The sequence below is a fragment of the Labeo rohita genome, chromosome 11, assembly GCF_022985175.1.
Source record: "Labeo rohita strain BAU-BD-2019 chromosome 11, IGBB_LRoh.1.0, whole genome shotgun sequence".
NCBI lineage: Eukaryota > Metazoa > Chordata > Actinopteri > Cypriniformes > Cyprinidae > Labeo > Labeo rohita.
The window spans coordinates 22,473,560-22,499,347 of record NC_066879.1 but is presented as its reverse complement, the minus strand read 5'-3'; the positions used below and the strand labels follow the sequence as shown (position 1 = coordinate 22,499,347).

At 36.1% G+C, this 25,788-nt stretch overlaps 1 protein-coding gene across 3 annotated transcripts in view; it reads right to left on the bottom strand.

Moving 5' to 3' along the window:
• The window catches only part of arhgef10la (Rho guanine nucleotide exchange factor (GEF) 10-like a), a 412,439-nt gene that overhangs the window by 264,055 nt on the left and 122,596 nt on the right, over positions 1–25,788 (bottom strand). For 2 of the 3 annotated variants that reach the window (XM_051122260.1, XM_051122262.1), the window contains 3 exons: positions 18,809–18,980; positions 14,037–14,159; positions 7,223–11,596 (listed from right to left, as the gene is read on the bottom strand). In XM_051122260.1, the coding sequence (XP_050978217.1) occupies positions 11,061–11,596; positions 14,037–14,159; positions 18,809–18,980 (831 nt within the window). In that variant the 3' untranslated portion in view covers positions 7,223–11,060. Of the gene's footprint in view, positions 1–7,222; positions 11,597–14,036; positions 14,160–18,808; positions 18,981–25,788 lie in introns of those variants that run through there. The other variant, XR_007828683.1, reaches the window with a different exon arrangement.

The window sequence follows — 25,788 nt, the reverse complement described above, 5'->3', positions numbered from 1 at the left end:
TGGTAAAATATTGATAGGAGAATTGGGATTTGCTCCCCTAACTGTGTGCCAGCGCGTATCCCTGGTGACAGCTGCTTCCCCCTCAGGCGAACACTTTTGTTTTCTTGCTTAAGAAAACAACCGGCGGTACGAGAGCGCAGGGGCTTACTTAGCACACTGGGATGTCCTCGGGATATTGCTAGCAAATGCACAGCAAACAAGCTGCAATTCTTTCAAGAAGTCCTCATTTATGTCATTACCCACCTATTTTTCCTCTGGCAGACTGCATTAAGTAAGGTAGTATGTACAGTCAGTAGGTCATTACTGCAAAATAAACTCTGACAGGGAGATCGGGCCACAGGTTGTGATAAGGTACAGTACATTGTCCCATTCTTTAAAAGGCTACTCACCAAATAGATCTAAAAGGGCAAGACATATTAAATTATGTTTTTTATTAAGAATGAAGAGGTTGTGGAGAGATGTTAGACTGTGTAGGAGCTTGGTCAGACTGATAGCACTATTGCGAGTTTGATATTTCAAAATAATCAGGAAGCTAATACTGAGTAGCTGACATTTAAGATGCCAGTTACTTTGTTTTTTTCTACGCTAATAAAAAATTAGTTCCAGGCACAGCCATTAAGCAACACGATAATGGTATTCCTGAATGAATCAATGTTTTTGAACAAATTGGTTGAGTTAATGATTCAGTGAATCACTAATAAACACATTTACTTGATAAATGAGTCAATGTTTTAGAATAAATCACCTGAGTGGAGGATTCACTGACTAAAAACATTGTTTGCACCTGAAGTCATTATATACTGTCAGAGTATAGGGACTTATTTTGTGTAAGTAATTACTTTCCAAAAGCATACTCTAAAAAATGCTGGCTTATTTTTTTTTTAGCCTTCAACCCTTTGAGTCATTTTATTGGGTTGTTTTTAATATTTTTACCCAGCTGCTGGGTTATTTTTTAATCCAAATGCTGGGTTTAGTTTGTTGGGTCATTTTATTGGGTTATTTTTTATATTTTTTTAGCCAGGTGCTGGGTAGTTTTTCTGTAACGGTCGAGGTCTGAAGTTCACAGTTAACCCGGTGAACAGCAGCCCTTCACCAGCTCAGATTTCAGCGACACACCACCATGAGAATTTGTGCTATTTCGGTAAAAAGCAATTACAGAGAATGGTTGAATACACAAAAATTAAAATTCTACTTTTAAATTTTACATTTTTATGTCTAAAATGGTTGTTAAACTTGTTATTATTGCTGTTACCTCTAGTAATTCTGTGTGTATTTTTATAAGTTCCAGTCCATTTTAAACCAGCAATATAATATTTTTTAAACAATAGTTGACCTGAATAAAATAACCCAGCATGTTTGGTAAAAACATTTAACCCAACCAGCTGGGTCAAAATTAACCCAGTATGTGTCCAATATTTACCCAATGCTGGGTTGCCAAATAACCCAAGTTGGGTTGTTTTTAACACTGTAACACTGTATATTCTAACCAATCCGATGACAACTTTGAAGTTCTCCTGAAGTGTTTCCAGCTAAGTGTGCTGTATGCATCAGTGTTCAGCCAGTGGTCCGTGGGTGTGATGTCTGAGGCTGAGACTAGGTTGAGCCTGTCTCCAACGAAACAACCCAGCTGCTTGTCTACAGGGCAGATCAGTTCTCGGCGCAGCTGCGCACTTCTTCAGCAAAATAAAGGTTTGTATACTTTTTTTATTTATTTTGATGGTCCACTTTAGACATTCTACTAACTATAAGTAACATTGCAACTACATGTCAACTAATTCTCATTAATTTGCAACTACATGTCTAATAATTCTCAGAGCAGACTGTTAGGTTAGGTTTAGGGTTAGTAGAATAAGTTGACATATACTTACAGTACTTGCAGAAGTTTCTTATATCAGTATGTTGTGGACTTATCAAAATAAAGTGTTAGAAGATATTAAGCAGACAGTCTACTAATACTCTAATGACTGCTAGTTGACATGTACTGTAGTTACAAAGTTACTTACTGTTAGTAGAATGTCTAAAGTGGACTATCAAAATAAAGTGTTACCAAAGTCATTACTGTGCTGTAAATTCTATTATTTTACGCAATGCAGCAGTCGTTCAATTTGCATGATGGAAATGCCTTTTGCCGTGCATAACATAAACTGTTTTTATTTGTTCGTGAATTTAATTTAATGTTAAAATATTAAGAGATTACAGTTTATAAGATTTTGAGTATGGATATTTTTCTTACACAAATGCAATGATTCGCTTCATGACGCCTTTACTAACCCCCCGGAGCAGTATGGAGTACTTTTTATGATGGATGGCTGAACTTCATTGGACTTCTACTGAATCCAAACACCCATTCACTTCCATTATAAAGCTTATAAAGAGCCAGGACATTTTGTAATATAATTCCAATTGCATTCATCTGAAAGAAGAAAGTCATATACACCTAGCATGACTTGAGGGTGAGTAATCATGAGGTAATTTTCATTTTTGGGTTAACTATTCCTTTAATGAATCACTGTTTTAAAACAAATCATAGTAAAATATTTAGTAGATGAATTTGTTTTCACACTAATAGGTTTGGGTGAATGATTCAGAGACTTGCACGTAAAAACGGTCGCTTGTTTTGTTCCTGAATCATTTGAATGAATGGTTTAGTGTTTCACTCATTCACTCGCTGCCACCTACTGGTGTATCGATGTAACCTGCAGAAAGTATCTGAAAAATCCCCACCACTAATGCACAGAAACTACACACTAAAGTATAGCCTATCTTTTATTAGAGTTGATCTATTCCATTAACCCCATAGTCTCATACCGCAAAACAAAAAAAAAGACTTCCGAATAGATTCTCTCTTCTTTCACCACAAGCTTTTCCAGGAAGACCTTGAAGGAGTGTTTCTGAATGATTAGGCTGCGCTTTACATGTAAGCAAGCTTTCAAGATTGGAAGAACAGGCCAGGTGAAAAAGAGCTCTTCCATTAACATTCACTCACAGGCGTCTTTGTTCGGGGTGCATCTGTCACACAAGAGTTAGTTGAAAACAAATGGCATGGGAATGCCATCTATTTGTCAGCTATGAGCGATGTACTACCTGATTCAGATCAGGCCACAGCACACCGTAGAAACAACAGCCTCTCAGAAAGAATACCAGGGGAAGCGGTAAAGATTGCTTTGGCCCCTCGTTTATTGTTTTACAGGATGTGTCATATTTTTTGTTGTCCTGCAGAATCTGTTTAGGCTCGTGTCAGATAAGACGATTATTACTCGTCCACAGACTGAATTCAAATGCGACCGGTACGGAAGCACAGGGAAAAAGGTCTTGAATGTTAAAATTCCTAGCTTGCAAAGCATTTTATCTTCTTGAAGCAGGTCTACTTGAGGCAGCCAAAGAGTTCAGGTGAAGACCTAAACATTTTTGAGGAATAAACCGCTTTTTGACGGTTAAAATAGCACTGAGTACAAAACGCTGAGTTTACTTTTTTACGGAGAGAAGAGGTTTTCGAAATAACTAGATGATGCACAGTGGTACCTTCAGTTTTTGGATTTTTAAGATGCTTAAATAATGCAAACTTTTTGTATCACAACACAAAATTTCTAACCAAATCGCATGCATTTTAAAGAAAGATAGCAAAAGAAGCTTTTTCAAATGAACAATAGAACATTTTTTTAGACGTGCTTTGTCAAATGTTAGTGAAAATTAATTAAAAGTTAGTTCACAGAAACTTTTCATATCTGCAGATCCCACTAGGTTTAATATTTGCCATCTAATAGAATAAAGTTCAAACATTTCAAACAAGCATTCTTACTACTTTTTTGGTCCAATGTATTATACATGATAGATATGCCACAAGTCTCCTCCTGGTGGGTGTATAACGCAGTGTGGGATGATCAAATTTTCATCAATTTTGTACATGTTTCATTGGTTCCAAATAAAAGATTTTTTTTCACCAACCACTGGAGCCAATGGTCAATGAGTCCAACATAGAGAAATGAACAATTGATAGAGCTGGGAATTAGAAAATGCCATTCAAATGCAGTGGCATGTTTTCTTTGAAGATGCCGGTTAACAATTCATGCTCAGAACTGTCAATACACCGTTGTACATTTTGCTTTCACACCGGTTTGGCGTCAACATTATTTCATACTTTTCATCCAAACATCACGGATACAAAACATTTTCAGGCCACAGGCCTCTTTAACACATCTTAATGGAAATAGACGAATATGGAAGTCTTCTGTATTCTCTGTATGAATCATTAACTCTGACGTCCTTTGTCAAAATAGCAATTGTGACTATCATAAATAAAACAAGCGAGTATTCATCTACATGCAAATGATTCCTAAAGCTTTAGAAGGAATGTGCGATTTGCTCACAGCTGTGTTGCGTGATAGGCGAAACTCTCTCAGGGACACCTTTAGTACCACAATACGCACATGTATCTGCTGTTTGCGCTCCGTTTGTCAGCCAAAACGCTTGCACTGCAACCTGGCTCTCTTTGTTGACTCCAAGGCGAAAGTGAGGCTGACAAACGGGCCGTTCTAGTGCTAAACTCCATTTTAGAATGCAATTCAGCACTGCTGTAAAATCGCTGGCTTATGTTGGGCGAATAAAGCGTTCGCACCCGTCCTGCGCTACGGACTGACTCAGCATGTGGCACCATGTGATCTCAGTTTGTCTGTGCTGCGACTGTCCCACTGGAATATTTTACAAGGGTTCACAGGAAATGAGCAAATGACTTATGCAAATTGAAAAGCAATTGGAATAACCACTGCTGTGAGTCGCTTTTTCTGCAAAGATGAATGTGTTTGTAATGATATGTGGCAAATTTCTAATATTGCGGCAGGTCACACTTGGCCATTTCAGCAAAACGGACAGACTTAAAACTGACAAGGTCAACCCCAAGGTCGTGTTCTGAGACAGAATTGTCTAGTGTGATTATATTGGCACACTTATGATTCTACAGTCCCTCAGTTTTCTCGAAGTTGCCTAAAAATGCTGCAAAATATTTAGTACACCAGTCACACAACACTAAGTGCAAATAACATTGACCTTAAAAGTAAATATGCAGAGTATCAGAAGCTTGTTTGATGTTTTTCTCCTCAGCAAATAACATGCCTGGGTGATTTTCTTGTCTAACGAACAAAACTTCTCAGGGAAACAGCATGTAAGCGCAGCTGTTTCACAGAACTGCGATCTCCAGTCAATTTGATCGCAAATCACATTGTGCTCAGCACAACTGCAAACACCCTTCATGCTGTAAACTACACTAACGTGGGTTTAAATGGGCTCTCGGTCATGTATCTGCCTAAGGCCGGCGTTCTGAAGCCAGCAGGACTAGGATGAAGAGATTCAACAGGGGCTTTGGTCTGTCCTCACAACCCAGAACCTTCACTCTCACAGCTGTGTTTACACCTCTCGTGTACCATCTGAATACACCCAAGAGTCCTTGGGTTGTAAGTACCTCTTTTTCAAACCAAAACGGTGCTGGTGCTCTACAAGAGGATTTGTGAACTTCGAAACTTGCTCCTTTCCTATGACTTGACAGCTGAATTGTGACATAACAAACATACCAGTCTTGTTTGTGTTTATAATACACTCTCACCCTACCTTATTTACCCCTAAATGGTAAATATGGTATTAGTACAGTTGAGGTCAAAAGTTTAAATCCCCCTTTCAGAATCTGCAAAATGTTAATTATTTTACCAAAACAAGAAGGATCAAATGCATGTTATTGTTTATTTAGTACTGACCTAAATCATATTTCTATAGTTCACAAGAGAAAAAGTTTAAAAATGACTTTGTTCAAAAGTTTGCATCCCCTTGATTCTTAGTTGTTACCTGAATGATCCACAGCTGTGTTTTTGTTGTTGTTGTTGTTGTTGTTGTTTAGTGATAGTTGTTCACGAGTCCCTTGTTTGTTCTGAACAGTTAAACTGCCTGCTGTTCTTCAGAAAAATCTTTCAGGTCCCACAAATTCTTTGGTTTTCCAGCATTTTTGTGTATTTGAACCCTTTCCAACAATGAATATGATTTTGAGATCCATCTTTTCACACTGAGAGACTCATATGCAACTATTACAGAAGGTTCAAATGCTCACTGACACTATAAGGAAAAACGATGCATTAAGAGCCGGGGGGGTGAAAACTTCTGAACAGAATGGAGATGCGTACATATTTCTTATTTTGACTAAATATAACATTTTTACATTTAGTACTGCCCTTCAGAGGCTACAGAAGATAGTTACATGTTTTCCAGAAGACAAAATAAGTTAAATTTACCCTGATTTTTAAATTCAAAAAGTTTTCATCCCCTGGCTCTTAATGCATTGTGCTTCCCTCTGAAGCATCAGTAAGTGTTTGAATACAGTCATTGTTGGAAAGGGTTCAAATACACAAAAATGCTGAAAAACCAAAGAATTTGTGGGACCTCAAGGATTTTTCTGAAGTGTTCAGGACAAACAAGGGACTCATGAACAACTATCACCAAAGAAAAAAAAAAAAAAAAACATTTTTCAGTATTAAGAATCAAGGGGATGTAAACTATTGAACGTGGTAATTTTTATAAATTCAACTATTAAACAACATGCATTTTGTATGATCCCTCTCATTTTGGTAAAATAATTAACATTTTGCAGATTCTGAAAGGGGGATATAGTATATAGTAGTACATTAAATAACATATTTCTACCTAAAGTGTATATATTAGTACCTTTTTTTCTGAGAGTGTTTCATGCATAACATAATACTCTTACTTTTAACACAATTTGCAAATTAGGACACTATGAATAATTCAAATCCAGAAGAAACTCCATTAAAATTTTCCAGGCCTCCGCTGAGCGCAGAGGTGCTGAACTCTATGGCGCAAAAGTGATCATTTTCAAATCTAAGATGTTCTGGCAGCGGCAACGGTCGAGTTTGTCACCATCCCAACATGCATACATTTATTCAGATCTGACCTTTTGGTACGGCTTCTGGGTTTTTCCAGTGTGGCATGTCATTTAATGCACCGTACTTATCCACCATCTCTGTGTAAATCGTATGTAATCACAGGGATTTTTGCTTTTGTGAGGGTCAACAAGAGATGGAGAAAAAAGCACAGCCCTGCATAAATTTGTCAGCTCAGCAGCAGCCAAGAGCACTCTGGGTTTGCCATCTTATTCATACATTTACTTCAGACTAATACGTGCACTGATAACGTCAATGCTGTTTATAAGAATCAAACTGGGAGGTAGATTTTATTGCTTTTATTTTAGTAACAGTGAATTGACAAACATGAGACTACATTTTATTAGCAAAAAAAAAACAAAAAACAAAAAAAACTAAAAATTCAGTGCATTTGGGGCACAAATGGAAAGTTCAAGTGGTTACTTTATATGGATGGAAAATGCACAGTTTGTATTATTCATGTTAAATTTAATTTACTTTTACTTTCATATCCAAACAATGAATTACTGTTGTAGCATTACAGTTATTATATTCAGTGGGATATTATGGCCCTCATAAATGTTTTATGTTATAAAGCAAATAAAACACAATTTAAGTTTAACAGTTTAAAAAAAAAAAGAAGTTTGCAGTACCAGGACAAATTACACATTTCGTACATTCATAATGTTGCGTGGTATGAAAAATGCATTATGACAAAGTGGTGCGGGGTGGAAAAATAAACCATTTAACTATATTATTCAGCAGCTGTTTCTGAGGATTTTTAGTTTAATATAGTTTATTTGCTGTCTTCAACAAAGATTAAACCAGCCTAAGGTGGTTTGCTGGTCTATGCTGGTTCAGCAGGCCTCCAAGTTTGGCCAAGCTAGTGTTTAAACAGAGAGCTTTTTAGAGTTTTATTCATTAATGAATTTATTATTTATTTTCTTGTTCGTTTGTACCAAAAACAACCTTAATCTATTCCCTTTAACACATAATGTGCATTTGGCACAATTCCTAATGGAAGACTGTGGACTGTGTTAAACGTGGATCAAACAAGAACAAAGAATGAGGGTAACCAACTGTAGCTTGCAGATGGAACTGCAAAATTACAAAAAATATCAGCAGTGAATATCCTTCAACAAGATCAAATAAACATCAAAAGCTTCACAAGATCCACAACTTTCCTGCAATTAGTGGTGCTTGTATCTTTCTACTACCAGCTGCTAATGAACTTGCTTGTTAAGTAATGGTGATTTAAGCAGACGTTTCAAATGACTGCCATATGGTGAAAATGTTTTCAGGTTGTGTACATAAGTAAAACTGTCCATTAAAACAAATTTTAATTAAAATTCACCATTCACCACAGAAATTTAGGCCGTCGAGTGTTTTGAAATCCATTTTTAACACTTGCGCAGCACTGACCTGCACAGGCTTGACTTCAACAGGGAATCATGCGTTCACATTATCAAGAGTCAAAAGGTGAGACTATTCTCTGAGTGACTGCACAAAAGCATGGAAACCCCTTTCACTTTGCTTTTCACTTTCCACTGATATGATTTCTTCAGACGCAGGGGAATAAAAAAATCCCTCAGCAGCTCTGTGGTGTGGTAAATTCATGATTCACTAAAGGCTGACCGGACTGAGGCCTCAAGGAAATGTTCTATTTGAATAGTTTAGGCCCTGATTACGGCGAAGCCTGCGATTAAATACATGGATCAAAATTCTCTACTGGTAAGGAAACACCTTCCAGGTACTGTATGAGTGACAGAGGCAGAATTAACTGAGAATTTATTGGTTTGAGCCTATTAGTTATGGAATATTCTTATTGGAGGACCTGGATTTCTCAAGATCGCAAGGTCAATTAATATAGGAGACGTTCTTTTCCTGGAAACGTAGACACTGGAGCCTTACATTTTGTACCACACACAAAAGAATCTGTAATTTACTTATCCTCATGTCATTCCAAACCCATATTACTTTAACTCTTTCAAATATCCCGGCCACTACAGTGGGATGCGAAAGTTTGGGAACCCCTTGCAGAATCTGTGAAAATGTGAATAATTTGAACAAAATAAGAGAGATCATACAAAATGCATGTTATTTTTTTATTTAGTACATAAAAGATGTTTAACTATAGTCCACGAGACACAAAAACAGCTAAAATTATCAAAACAACCCCCTTCAAAAGTTTGTGAACCCTTGGTTCTTAATACTGTGTGTGGTTACATGGATGATCTACAACTGTTTTTTTTGTTTCGTGATGGTTGTTCATGAGTCCCTTGTTTGTTCTGAACAATTAAGTGCTGTTCTTCAGAAAAATCCTCCAGGTCTTGTAGATTCTTCAGTTTTCCAGCATCTTTTGCATATTTGAACCCTTTCCAACAGGAACTGTATGATTTTGAGATTCATCTTTTCACATTGAGGACCATTGAGGGACTCAAACACAACTATTAAAAAAGATTCAAACATTCACTAATGCTCCAGAAGGAAACACAATGCATTGAGCCGGGGGTGAAAACTTTTTGAATGTGAACATTAAGGTAAACTGTACTTAATGTGTCTTCTGGTAAACATGCAAGTATCTTCCGTTGCTACCAAAGAGCAGTACTAATTTGAAAAAATATATATATATTTCAACAAAATAAGAAATATTTGGACATCTTGATCCTGTTCAAAAGTTTTCACACTCATGAACAACCATCACAAAACAGAACAAAAAAAAAACAGTCGTAGATTATCCAGGTAAGCACACACAGCATTAAGAAGTTCACAAACTTTTGAAGGGGGTTATTTTAATAATTTCAACTATTTTTTTTTTTTTTTTTTTTTTTTGTCTTGTGGACTATAGATTAATATATTTTATGTAAACTGTCAGTACTAAAAAAATAACATGCATTTTGTATGATCTCTCTTATTTTGTTAAAATTATTCACATTTTCATAGACTCTGCAAGTGGTTCCCAAACTTTTGCATAAAACTGTATTTTTATGTATAATGAAATAAACAAAGGACTAGAACTGTCAGGCTCCAAAATGACAAAAAAGCACCATGAAAGTGGTGCACCGATAGCTCTCCCTGTTGAAAAAACAGCATATGCTGGTTAGCTAGGTTTCGATGCTGTGATGCTGGTTTTAGCTGGTCCTTAGCTGGTTTATGCTGGTCCTTTGCTGGTTTATGCTGGCTCTTTGGTGGTCCAGCATAAACCAGCAAGGGACCAGCATAAACCAACTAAAACCAGCATCCCAGCATCAAAACTTACCTAACCAGCATATGCTGTTTTTTCAAAAGGGTTGTTTGAAGTAAAATATCAGAATTTCATTATATAATTATTCAATATTATTCACCATTATTACCCTAATGATGTCTAGTTTGTAAACAAATCATTTTTTAAGTCCGATCTTTATTAATGAATCATTTGAGCCCATTTACAAAACTGGTCTAAGATGATTTGTTCACAAATCAGTTCTCAAGTTCCACTCAAGGATTCAGATCAACTGGAGAGGAAAATGATCTTTGATTTAACCTCTTAAACTTCAAATAGACTGTTCATCACACAAACTTACTGTATAATTTGGGAGATAAGTTGTATGGCAAGTTTCATAAAGCTTTTGGATCCTGTTTGAAGCTTTCATTCATTTTAACTACATTAAAAAGTGTGACCAGTACATTCATTCAAAAGAAAGTCATTCAGGCGTGGTATGACATATGGGTGAGCAAATTGTAAAAAAAAAATTATTTTCTTAAAGTGATTGTTCACCCAAAAATGGAAAATCTGTCATTAATTACTCACCCTCATGTCGTTCCAAACTTTTAAGACTTTTGTTCATCTTCTGAACTCAAATTAAGATATTTCTGAGCCTAGACAGCAATGCAACTACCACGTTCCGGGCTCAAAAAGGCCGTAAGGACATGATGTCACATAGACTGTTTTAACAATGCCCTTACTAGCTTTATTGGCCTTAAACATGGTAGTTGCATTGCTGTCTATGCAGGGTCTCGAAAGCTCTCGGATTTCATTAAAAATATCTTAATTTATTCTAAAGATGATCAAAGGTCTTACAGGTTTGGAATAACATGAGGGTGAGTAATTAATGACAGAATTTTAAATTTTGCATGAATTATCCATTTAAGCACATTTCCAGCTCAAACAGTGAGAGGAAGCTGCCAGATCATAAGTGTGCTTTCTATGGTGGTCGCCACCGAACCCTCCCTCAGCCTTCGGAAGCCCTTTCCACCAGAGATGACTGCTACTGAGGTAACCCTGTCTCTCCTCACCCCATCCCTCTCGCTGGGTCGACCCTTGACCCACATATCAGGATCATCACTGAGTTCATATATAGAGCCATCTTCCATGCTGTGCTCCAAAGATTCTAAAGACGAGTCCGAGGCTTCGTCCCCTCTCGCGGTTAAAGGTCGTCCGGGCAAACCTGAGGTTGAGCGGAGGCGGTACTGTAGCAACACGCCCCGCCCCTTCCCTTTGACATCCACATGGGCGGAAATACTAGGCTGCTGGAGAGATTCCTGAGAGGACGAGTCACTGCGGTCCTCCACTCCACAGGCCGAATCATGCCCTTCCACAATAGAATCCCGCTTCAGAAGATCAGGAGACAAAGTGCTGGAAAGGGCAACTAAGAAATCCACAGGCCCGCAGTGTGCATTTAGAGACGTCATCCCCTTACCTGTGACACATTAAAAGAGAGCTCAAATTGCTTTAATCAGTAAAAACCGGATTTACCAGAGGGTCAGAGAAACCTCAAAATTTGATAACTGATTTCCATTATTACACATTTAAATGCATATTACTTAACTGAAATGACTTTGAATTAAAGGAATAGCTCAGAAATTTGGTCATTATTTGGTCATTATCCTCAGTTGTTCCTATCCCATATATAATTTTTTTCGCCTGTGGAACATGAAGAATTTTTTTCCATATAAAGACAAGCTGCAGATCAGAGGGGAAAACACCATAAAAAGATAGTTTATAAGAATTTAAAATTATGCTACCATACAACATTTTAGGGTCTAGGGCCCTTTGATGCAGATGGAATTGTGGAATCCAGTCATAAAAATGGAATTTACTGTATAACACATAATGTCACGGAATTTGTCAAATTGGATGAATTAATCAAAAGTGGGTCATTACACTTAATTTAAATCATGATATGGGCCATTATCTGTAAATATTAAGCTGCAAAAAGACTATTTAAATAAGTACCCAAGAATGTGTGGGACCTGTAGGATTTTTCTGAAGAACAGCAGACTATCACTAAGCAAAAAACACACCTGTTGATCATTCAGGCATCAACACAGTATTAAGAATAAAGTGCATGTAAACTTTTAAACGCATAGTTTTTTTAAATCCAACTATTAAAGTGCTTTTATGTCAAACATCTTATTTTAAAAAATAACATGCATTTTGTGTGATCCCTCTTACTTTGTTAAAATAATTAACATTTTGTAAGCTTTTAACTTTAACTGTATGTATATAATAAAAATAATCTACAATTGTACATTTAATATACTTAGTGCTAAATTTGAACAACCTACTTTAATTGTGTGGAAGCAGTTCTGAAGTCCAGCTAAAGATATACTTTATGTCAAACAAGTACACTTCAAGTACACTTTAAATATTTTGCATTTATTATGCAAATATTATTAGACCAATATTATGCAAAGATCACTAAATCCTCATTAAAAGTGCCATTAAAACACATTTTAGGCTTAAAATTAAGAAATGTGCATTGTGCACAAGTAGTGCTCCAAATAAAGTATAGTTAAACATTTTATATCAGTAAGTCTATATGTAAAAAGATTTGAACTATACTAGTATGAAATAAATGTTGTTGTTTTTGTTCTCTCTTTTGGTGTTTTTGTAGTTTTATTGAAAGGACAGCAGAGATATGACAGGAAGTGAGTGGGAGAGAGAGGGGGACAGGGTCGAGAAAGGTCCATGAGGCGGGACTTGAACTCGGGACACCAGAAGCGCAACTGCGCTATATGTCAGCACACTGCCCAGAAAGATAAAAAAAAAACCTTTGATCATCAAAATTAAATATTTAAATGTTTTTTTCTTGTAAAAATAATTTTCTCATGCGTTAAAGCAGCTTGAATATAACTCTACTCCCCTTGCCTTATTTACTATATGCGGATCTATGAATATGCAAATTAGCCCCGCCCCCACGTAGTCACACCAGCCAGAGCCTCCTGATCCACTAACTGAAATGTATTAAACGCGATATAATGGCAAAACACGGATAATGACTAATAAAACTATGTTTTTACTAGCGGGAAACTACAGTGGATGCTGTAACATTTGTTAAAGTTACTTAGTTGACGATATTGTGCCCTCAAAATGCCTTGAAGACTCGAATGCAGCCTAGTTTGTGATCCTGTGAGCCTAGCAGTTGTGCTCTATTTAGTGCTCTATATGCTCTATTAAATGCTCTATTTAATATTTGGTTTTGTGCTGATAATCCTATTGGTATATTTTGCATGCTAATAATAGGAATCTATCCTACATGATTGGTTACTTAAGTTTGTTATGTAGCAGAAAAAGGGCTGTTTCAAACCGCATTTCTGGGACAGCCTTTGGGAAACTACAATTTTAAGGAGAAAATACTCAGCGATGGTGTTGATTAGTGGACAGTCACATTGTTTGTCTAAAAGCATATTAAAAACAACACATAGACAAATAAACAACATAAAATCATGATTTTCACTACAGGGGGATTTTAAATGTATTGCTTTTTTACTGGGGTTTGCATGACCAAAATCATATAAATATGATACTGATATGAAGTTGGATATCTGGTCACAAGACACATTAAACTACTTTATGGTGCTTTTATGATCTGTTTTGTTCTTTCAGGAGCTTTACAAAGAATTTTTGTGCCACAGAGAGAAAAAAAAACATACAGGTTTGAAACAACATGTAAATAAAGGTTTGAAACAACATGTAAATAATGACAGAGGTTACATTTTAGCATGAACTATTCTTTTAAGGGAATCATTATGTAATTGTCTCTTTGAATCATTCTGTAACTGCCCTACTATTGTAGAAGAGACTTTCCAAAAGGACTAAAGGAACTTATGTATCATGAAGAGCCACCATCTGTGTACCTGTAATTTTGGGGATGCCCTCCAGCTTGGGCACAGGCAGGGTGATGATAATGCCCTGGGCAGTTCCCACCCACAGCAGCCCCTGGCAAATCAGCAGGCTGGTAACTCTCATGCTCTTCTGACCTTCAAAAGAAAGAAGGAAAAACATACATGCATCACCAACACTGAGAAACTTTCTTTAGCCTGCTTGTGTTTACCTATGCAGTATTATATCATTTTTACAAACTGCGCTAAAGAACACTATTGCATTGCATATCAACAATTATTGTTTCTGTGTAAATTCAGATTAAAACCTAGCACACCGCTGATTGCCCCACCTCACAGTTGTGCTTCTCTCATCAGCTTGGTCAATTATAGCAGTGTGTAAGTATGACAACATTTAAATTGCTGTTTAGACAAAAAGCAACATGGAACATTAAAATTACTTTATTCACATTGCCTAAATCCCTGAGCCTGGGTCTTTAGACATCAGCAAGCCACCACAGTATAATTAAATCAAAGAAGAACAGCATAGCAGAGACTTCAGCAAGTATGGTTAGTGGCCGCTTGCTCATATAATAAAGCTCGCTTTGCATGAGTGATCGGCAAGAGGCTAATTGATTCGTTTTCACGGCATGCCGTCTTTACATAGCTATAGTACTCGGGGAGTCTTTTGCTAATGTGTAAATGAAGCATTTTCAGTATTGTACAGTAGTTAGTCAGCAGGAAATCACTGAAGGTCATGAAAAAACATAGTAGCGAATACACTGTATTAGGCAGAATTCCTACTTAGAAATGTCCAGAGGTGTCCAGTTCTACAGAGCATTCACCTATTATACACTGGTTTTCTGTGCAAAAGAGATCACCTTAATAATAGCTTGTCAAATAAATCTGCAGTTGTACACTAATGCATATGAATTCATGAATGCTGAAAACATAAGATGCTGAGGTTTGGGGAAAAAATGCACATTGCATATTTTATTAGATGTCCTTGCAGTTGACGCATAATGTGTACTTGGACTCTTTCTGCATTATAACTAACCATTTTAGATTAAAAGTATTACGTATTATATATAAGATTGAGTCTGTTAACATGGCAGATAGCTTAAGTGCTAACATGAAATACCAATAGAGAATACATTTACATACATACTAGTGGTGTATTAACAAACAATTTATTAACAAAAAATTTAATCAACATTAGCAAATAAATGAATGCATTAAATTATGCTAAAAGTATTTCTTTTAGGTCCTGTAATTGGTAATGCACTTGATTTCTTTTCAGCCTTTTCACTCTTCAAATAATTCAAATATTTCAGGTAGTTTCTCAATTAATAAAAGGTAATAAAAGCTGCATGCTTAAAAATATAAGAAATGCGCATTAAAATAATTTTAGATGTTCATATTGCAGGTCATTCAAATGGATTATTATTATAAAATTATTATTTAATCTCAACTAACTGTAATATAATGTTAAGGGCAGGAGTTTAGATGTAAAATATAATATTATATATTATAATATAAATCCATACATTGTTCAAACCACTTATCCTATGTAATATAATATAATATAAAATAATAATTGAGAAATATCACACTGGTAGGAGTGCGATACCGCTATATATCAGTACAGCTGCAATTCAGTCGTAGGAATGAGGTAATCGCAGCGTGCCAATATACAGCCATATCACACTACTATGAGTGCGTTATTGCATTTTTACAACAGTTCGATGGGACTTGTGTCTAAATACATAAGAAACAACAAACGGAGTGTCTTTAAAAACCCTCTTCTGTGTTAACTACTTCCTTCCGCCACGGATTCAAACCTTAATGGCAAATTGACACAAAAACAGTATTATTTATAAAATTCTAGTGGATATGGGCATCTGTGATGACACTCGCTGTGAGAAGTACTGCAAGCAAAGTGATATAAATGATGAAATTGTTGAAATCCTGATATGACTAGAATATCGCACTCCTCTCAGCCAATCACGTTTGAGGTTTAGAAAGAACTGATGAATATGGGCCATTCTACAGAATTGGTGCAAACTACTGTCCCACGACCAAAAAACACATGCAAAAAGCAAGTATTCAAATCTTAGATTTTTACTAAGATCTGTCTACTATCTATTAAAACTAACAATAATATTTAAAATATCAGCAAGGCTAATATATTTAAAATCATCATTTATTGGGTACTTTCAATTGGGAGGTCACTGTCCTGAACCCTAACCCCTAAATTTCAAATTGATTCAAATTTCAATTGATTCTTTTAAAAGTGAAGTTCAAAAAAATTAGTAAGTTAGGAAACTTACTAAAAAAATAAATAAATAAATGTCCCGCATTTTCATGTCACTACCGAAACACTGCATGTTTTAGTCTATTGGCTGAGACTGATTTTAACTACTCCCCTACATTTATGATCAGTAAATGTTCCTATTCCAAGGTGTGAGTAGATAGGTCCCATCATTTTGAAGTAAATGAAGTCTGTGTAACTTTAAGGAACGTCACTACCAAACACCTTTTTTCTGCAATTAAGGACATTGTTTTTGGGAGTTCTTCCATAACATTTAGTTTTTGTATATGTACAACTGTTCAGAACTGTGCTAGCCATCTAAAATTCTAAAATTCTAAAATATCTAAAATTGTCACTACCAAAACGGTCATGACCGAAACATTTGGTGAAGTTTCGGTACTGCCATCTTTGTTTTTTTTTTAGTGTGATCCTATAAAATTGCACGACCGAAACATGTTATTAGTGTTTGAGTAGTGACAAAAGGGTACACATACTCCTCATATTTGGGGGAAATAAACAAAATGTTTATACAGCTGTGCAATATTTAGTTTTTTTAGTATGTTTTAGTTTGTGATGTGGTCACTACCAAAGCATTACTATCTCTACAGAAATGGGATGTTTTGTCAAAAATAATGTATACTACATTATCAACTAAGATGTTACAATATTTTGGTTGGTTCAGTGTTTATTCAAACTAATAAATCAGTATGATCAACTTTTTGTCCTTTACAAAGAAAAATTGGATTAAAAATATAAAAAGCTAATAAGTTACACTTGAGATACAGTTAAAAATGTAATTGTTATTGATTCACATCTGAAAAAAAAAAAAAAAAAATAGCAAAAAATATATATTTACAATGTAAATGTAAGCTAAATTTTAATAGCTCAATATAAGCCTTCTAATTCAATTATATGACGGGGTTTTGTTAGTTACAAATTTGAGGAAAGGACAAATATTTCATATAAAAATGTTTCAAAGTTTCTCTTTGATTCTCTCCTCTGCAAGGATCTGACTTTTCCAGCTATTATTAGAGAGGGAGGATTCAGCCTGATGTCTGGCTTGCTTATCGCATCTGAAGGTTCCAACTGATGAGAAACTGCAGAATAATCGGTTCACTTTAAGACAATAATTAATTCATCACCCATCACTTGGGTGCAAACCTGTGGGATTAGCAGACCATTGATCTGTAATAACTATATCAGTCCTCCTATGTGTGATGTGTGCAGATTAGCATATTCAGCAAAGCCAATGGGACGTTATCTGGGCCTAGAGTAAAAAAGTGGAAGAAGGCATCTGCCAAAGCTTATTTTCACTTTTGTGCTCCGCTGACTGTAACCCCCCCGACATAACACGAAATCGCAGCGTTACCTCACCCAACATGAACTACATATTTAAACACAGCTAGCTGCGCAAGTTCGACAACAGCCTCAGGGTCGCAAGACCTTCACAGACATCTTCGCCACAAGGCTCGCATCTTCTTCTTCACGTGTCTTTTGAAATACATCTGTAACTTTGATCCAAAGGTTTGATGTTCTCGCTGTCTGACTACCAAAAAAAAATAAAGTTGAATCTTTTTTTCTCTTTGTTTTTAATGAGACACGGTTGTAGCAACAGGCCAGTTGACATTAACTTGCTCTGGCCAGTTCCTGAAGTCTACACTGCTTTGGGTTTATTTTTCTCCTTCTCCTTCTCCTTTCTCTTCCACTTGATCGCAATTGTCTGTGACAACTGGAGAATTGTGGGCTTTTTTTTTTTCTTTAGCTAAACGTGGACAATCGCATTCAAGTGAAATCAAACATTATTAGACAGTCTGAAAGGAGTTATTCTGCTTGGGAGGATTCTGAGAGCTACTGGAGCGAAGCCGCCCAGATTTTTTTTTATACAGTCTGACGCGTGGCACTGAATTGCACCTAAGTGACAATTTGTGTGGATACATACATAAACTATTATTTTCAGTGTCCTTGCTTATATAATGAATGTTTACACATTTCATCTAAAGCAGGGATGGAGCACAAAGAATTTTCAATTTTTTAAGAGGATCCGAGGGAGATAAAGATGGCAAAAGGTGAGTGCAGAGAGATAAAAAGGCAAATACAGCTGAATTAAAGACCAGCTGCACTAAGAAAAGGCACAATGGCAAAACGCTGGCACATTACCAACATGCCATGGCTGCTGGAGTCATGACAAGAGTGTTGCCATGGCAACCTTTCGAATGGAAAGCTTTGTCTGTGCCATTGTGACTTTTCCTGCCTGTAACCCCGCAGCTCCATTACTGCTCTGCGGGGTCTTAAGTTAGCTACTTATTCACGGTCGGTCCCTAGAGAGCCAGCCTACAGGAACCATTCCAACAAGAACTTCTCCGTCATTACCTTTTTATCACAAGAAGTGCAGTTCAAAGAAACGACAGAAACAAGCGCTGATCAAGCATGTGTGAAGGCATAAAGAATTTTAGTATTCAAACGGTTTCTTTCATAGGGTCAAAGGAGAGATACTGACTGGGGTTGTAAAACGACGAGGGTGTAGATATGTTGATCTCCTGCAGGTGCTCCAGTGTTTCTGTATGGAACAAGCGTATAGAGGAACCTTCTGAAAAGGCCATCCATACGCCCCCGCCGGCTCGCACCATGTGGGCCACGCTTACCATCGGGTCCTGATGGACCTCAAATCTCTAAGAACGAACAGAGAACAATGAGATTACATTAGAGATTACATTAGGTACCTAACTTCACATAAATACAGGACAAGTGGGACATTTTCTGTTTTTAAGAGGCCAAATTCAAATAGGTGAATATCTTTACATTATTGAGAGGAAAAGTGAAGAAATATACTTGTAAATGTAATGAGTGGCAGCATTGGTTTTAACATGAATGTTGCGGCAGACACACAAAACACCTCTAAAACCAGAACGAGCTTTGCGATTGACTGTACAAATACATTTGACAAGAAACCTGAAGTATATTTTTACAGACTGATGAAAAGAGAAGCAAATTAATCGCTGCAATTCAGTGAACAACAAATGGTCTCCAGGCAGCGAAACACGGATTTGCAGTTATCATTTCATGTTAATATGTTGAATTGTGCAGTAAAATCATACCCTATATATTGTATTATAGTATATTGTATTGACAACTCATCAACTAGATATTTACCATCTTAAATTCTGCATAGCTGGGTGTTTTTAAATAAGCACTGACAAAAACTATATACATTTTTCAGCTGGAAATGGTGATATATATAATGCGATGATATAAGTGATCACTGGAGTTTAGACAAACCTATTTTGTATTTACAAAATAATGCAAATTTGCTTTATTTATTTGCCCCAACGTCAAAATCAGACACATATAAGTGTTAGAAAACACAATACCTGGCTGCATCGATATCCATTGACCATTGGATATTTGTTAAGTTGTTAGGAACATTATATCAAGTTCAGCAACCTTTAGTTTAAACTGATGATAGTTTTTTTTTACTCGCGTTTTCGCATCTTCACTATTAAATCCATTCATGCTAAGGATTTTTTTGGCACTCAGTCCGGCTGAGGGTGCGTGTCCCGATGGGAAAGTATATTCCTGTAATGCAAAACTGAATTTTCATCAGCCATTAATCCAGTCTTCAGTGTCACATGATCCTTCAGAAATCATTCTAATATGCTGATTTATTATTAGAATTATCTATATTAGCAACAGTTCTGCTGCCAAGTATTTTTTGGAACCTGTGATATTTTTTCATGAATAAAAAGTTTAAGAGAACAGCATTTATTCAAAATATAAATCTTTTCCAACAATATAAGTCTTTGCTCTCACTTTTTATCAATTTAACACATCCTTGCTGAATAAAAGTATTAGTCTCTTTCAAAAAAAAAAAAGAAGAAAAATTCACTGACCCCAAATTTTTGAACGGTATAGTGCATATTGTTAGAAAAGATTTATATTTTAAATAAATACTGTTCTTTAACTTTTTATTCCTCAAAGAATCCTGAAAAAAGTATCACAGGTTCCAAAAAATATTAAGCAGTTAAAGGGGTCATCGGATGCAAAGTTAACTTTTACATGTTGTTTGAACATTAATGTGTGGTGGCAGTGTATGTATACATCTACCTTATAATGCTAAAAATCCATGCAGTGGTTTTTAATTAATCTGTAAAAATAATATCCCCTTTCTCAAATTGAGACATTCTCAGATGCCTGTCAGTGTGGCATCACACCGACAGAGGCCACTCCCACGATAGTTGATTGACATGAGCATCTTACCTTAGACCCGCCTTAAATCAGCTGTAACAGTCCGACCTCCATTGTTTCGATGCCGGAGCAGGGATGTAAGTTAGAGAAAAATATCTCTGATTGAGCGGAATGTTATAATGAACATAGTGGTCGTCATTTACTCCCGACAGCTGAGCTGCTGAAGATGCAGTGGATTACGTTTGTTTATGAATGGAATGCACCCTCCGATCTACTTATATCCATCTATGTTTGCGCAAATCATTTGTGATCCAGCTTCACTTACAGCAGAAGTGAGTATAAGGGTTTTTTTCATGAATCTTTGTGATCGCCTTTCCTTAATGTGCTAGTTAGCAAGTTTAGCGGCTAAATGCGGCTAAAATAAACAGGCTCTTCACTCCACAAAGAGAAGAGAGGGGCGGGACAAGCAGAGCTCATTAACATTTAAAGCAACCTCGACCAGAACACGATGATTTTTTCAGAGCTGATTTTGGCAAGGTAAAAATGGTGTTATTTACACCACCATTAGGAAATTTGAACCAAAGCATGTTATAGACTTTTCATTAAGATCCTAAAGAATCATATCAACTTGTGGAAAATAGGCATCCGATGACCCCTTTAAGCAGCAGAACTGTTTCCAGTATGGATAATAAGTCAGCATATTAGAACAATCTCTGAAGCATCACATGGCACTGAATACTGGAGTAATGATGCTGAAAATTCAGCTTTGATCACAGGAATAAATTAGATTTTAATGTATATTACAATAGAAAACCCTTATTTTATGATGAGCTTAAGAAGCTTCTTTAAAAAAACATTAAAAATCAAATGTTTTTGCCCATACAAACCGAACACTGGATTCCCACAGCATTTCATTGCATGGAAACAAAATCATACAGGTTTGAAATGATATGAGAGTGAGTACATGAAAGAATTTTCATTTTTGCAAATAAACTCAAGTGCCACACTTCACTAGTTGATTCAGGCAAAGACATAATTGTGATAATGGAAAACCTGACAAGATGCCAAATGATACAGCATTTTAAGATTCTCAAACACTGAACATGAGTCTCTAAAATTGCATGTTTACATATAAAATGCTCATTATTTTGATCATTTAAAGTGTCTAAAACATTTTTATGCGAGTTGTCTTTACAATAATTTTGCTGAATTGTACTTGTGCACAACTTGGGCACATTTTCGTTTGAAATCTGAAGAACCATTATGCATTTGAGCAACAATTATTCAGCGGGACTCCATTCCAATGGGATTATGCATGCCATATGTGACCCTGGACCACAAAACCAGTCGTAAGTGTCAATTTTTCAAAACTGAGCTTTATGCATCATCTGAAAGCTGAATAAATAAGTTTTCCATTGATGTATGGTTTGTTAGGATAGAACAATATTTGGCTGAGATACAACTATTTCAGTATATGGAATCTGAGGGTGCAAAAAAATCGAAATATTGAGAAAATCTCCTTTGAAGTTGTCCAAATTAAGTTCTTAGCAATGCATATTACTAATCAAAAATTAAGTTTTGATATATTTACAGTAGGAAATTTACAAAATATCTTCATGGAACATGATCTTTACTTAATTTCCTAATGATTTTTGGCATAAAAGAAAAATCTATAATTTTGACCCATACAATGTATTTTTGGCTATTGCTACAAATATACCCCAGCGACTTAAGACTGGTTTTGTAGTCCAGGGTCACATATTATCTTCAACATAAAATTCACACTAAAAAGGTGACAAATTCTGTGCACAGCAAGAAGAAACTATAATAATGCTGTGCAACTGAAAGGTATAACCATCAAATCCAAGTAGCATTTGAGATGTTTGACCTACATCTTTAACTGGGAAGTAAAAACTTGACTCTTCATGATAATGTTAATTCCTTTCTGACTGCAGTCAGATAGCTTTACTAACGGGTTAAAAGGTGGAATGGAAAACCAGAGTCCAATGAGAATCAACAAGCAGAAATCATTAAGACACAGTTTGGTACAGAACTCAATAAGGCATGACCTAAACAAGCAGTTACAGAACTCCATCTCTGGTCTTCCTTCATTTGTTTTCTCTTCTCCATTAGCTCACAAACTGAATATTGAACTATAATGATAAAAGGTCCATCACATAATGCATCAAGCTTTTATTTTCTTCTCTTTAATTCTCAATACAGTACAAGGTCTTCCTCAGATGCAAGGAGACTAAAACCAGGACAAGAACAATGAGCATTTAGCCACTCAAGGTGGCACGAGAAAGTGAAAATCTTACACACTCGTATAAATAAAACGTTTAGCGTGACTGAAAGCTAGTTTTCATGGACGTTGCTCCATACATGTCCCTATTTGTATTATTGCGAGGTGACCATACTCGTATATGGTTCAGGTTATTTTCTCCAAACTGGAAGATATACAATAATGCATGAAAAGTATAAAGTCCAAGAGTTCAGAGCTGATTTTTTGTGTGATGTATACTAGAGATTCAAAGCAATGAAAGCAGATCTCAAATGCAACCAACGAGGGAGAAGAGGGCATTCACATCTTCACATTTCTTTTTTTCCCTTGGTCTGATCCCTGCAAAACACTACAGGGCTGAGGCAAAACCTGAGTATTTGGATTTCTCTACACTTGGGAAACCCTGGAATTTAGCCTGTGGCAAAAATGTTAAGGAGCAGGCATTATTCTGGTCAGCCTCTATCAAAAGATCTCAAACTGAGCAACAGATACCTCATCCAAAGATTAAGCTGGAGGTCCCTTTGTGCTCAAGACCAGCTCACTTTTGTCACTGAATCAAAAGCATAAGAGATACCAATCACCCAAAAATTAATTCTGTCATTATTTACTCACCCTCATGTTGTTTCAAACCTGTATGACTTTCTTCTGTGGAGCACAAAAGAAGATATTTTAAAGATGTGTTCAGTGGTTTTTGATGTCCAGTGTTGTTTTGGTTGAAACATTCTTCAAAATATAAATTTTCACATCAATTGGTTCAAAAAAACACATTGATTTTATTTTCCACGTATAAAAAGAAAGTCAGTTTGGAACAATCCCTTTCAACAATGTGCACTAGGCTAGCTATAAAGTTTCATCAAGTGAAAGATTAAATCATAATGCTTTAGTTTACTGTCAGTGCAAATCACATCACTGATTTTAGTCTTTATTATATAAAAACAGATTAATAGTAAATCTAAATAGTTCAAATGTTATCAATCCATGGGTTATACTCACTACATCTGAGCTGTCTTTGGATGTATTTTTTTCCTCTGTAGTTGTATATAAAAAAGCGCAGTTTGTTTTGAAGAAGGTTGATGAGAAATGTTGCCTTGTCTCTGAATCCGTTCAGAATTTTAAAACATGAAACCACAATAACATGCCCCCAGCTTTTTCTTATTCTCCCTGTGATCAAAGACTTAATAAAATTTTCCACTGGCCGAATGAATGACTAGTCAAAACTCCTTTACACAATGAAAATATTAGGGGAGCTGAGTATAAATGAGGTAAAACAAAAGTACAAATAGACTATGACATGTTAAAGCAACTTAGATCTGTTCAACAACGCAGTTAGAGCTACCCAATGTGCTTAGTTCTCCAAATTGGTCTCTGGGAGCCTGAAGTGCTCAATTCTCAACTGTGATGATTTTGCAGCTTTTTTAAGAGATAAGATATCCATAAAGATCTTTAAATTTAAAAAGGCACTTATGACTAAAGCAACTCCTGAACTCATATGACCAGAGGGCCTAGTAATATGTTTAAAAAAGTGCTTTATTAACATTACCCATCTCACTTATAATACCCTAAAGGGCCACTAGTATAACCTGTTCTTAAGCACTTTTTATACAGACTGGTAAAAATGAAATCTTCAGACCTTAATGCTAACTCATCTAAATCCTAAATCCATAGTTAAGGTTAGCGATCAGTGACAAAGAAGTTGAGTCTCTGATGCTGTGGTTGCCACCAGTCTAAATGGTAAACTGTTCAGGTGGATTTACTTCTTGGGAACAGTTATGATTTGGTTTAGATCCTGCCCAAACATAAAAATATGGTTGATTTCTAGTTGAACTCTTAAACTGAATATCAAAATATATGCCAAAATGTAGCTGCAAGCAGCGATTACTGGGATTCAAGCGTTTTAAGAGATTTAAGCACATACAGTATGAAAGAAGACATTATGTAGCAAGCCTGAAACCACCTAAATTAATGATTTAAAAAAGAATTTTTGGCCAATCCAGGTAATGTACCATTGAAATATTGTGTTTTTAATGTTTATGACTGTGGTCTGATCTCCTTTGCATGCTTGTTTAGTCACTGGTTGCATGTGCTCACCAGTGAAGTTTTGAGTTTTCCTTTAGGTTTTATAGGATTTTGGGCACATTTGGACAGGCCCCTTTTCTAAACGACCTAGTTATAGCTTCCCAAAGGGTAAATTTCAACATTTTTTGATAATTATTGACCTAGACAGTCCAGAGAATTGTATTGCAGTGGAAAAAACCCAGGACTAGTTCGCAAAGTAGCTTTTTTACATCATCTCAATTATTTAACAAACGATTTGATTGACAGCAGTGGTTTTAGAAGCAAAGTTGTACAGAATGAGGAACCCGTATATGAATATTGCGTGTATGTGCGAAAAGTCCCCCCAGGGGCAGATTTCTTTCAAATTTCTCACACACCTTTGGGGCCGTGAGTCAAATAGGCCCACCAAGTTTTGTTCCAATCGGCCTCTGTTAACCTTGTCTAACAGGTGATCAAACTTCATCTGCCAATGTGGCCATGTTTTTTTGAGATACGCAAATGTCCTTACAGACACATGTGGCATTTTGGACCAAGACCATGCTCAGCGATTTTCATGTTGATAGGACAAATGGTTGCATAAGTCTAGCCATTTTTATGTTTTTTTCCCTTTTATAGTGTCACGTAAGGGCCAAGCTCCATGATTTTATTCCCTGTGACCTCAGATTGTGTTCTTACACAAGTATTCTGAGATTGGCGGAGATATCTCATTCCATTTAGCAGTTATAGGCATTTTACTAAAAGTGGCACTGCCCCTTTTGAATGTTTTGGTGCCCCTTCGCGACGATGAGTTAAAAATTCGACTTTTTAAAAATAATTATTGATATTCACTCTGCAGAGACACTCTTGTTTGGTTCCGATGGGGCGAAAAAAAAAAAATGATGGGGTTTTTCAAAAAATCCAAAATACCCCAAAATTTTGCCAGGCTCACGATCGAATCTGAGGCATGTGTTTTGTCCAGC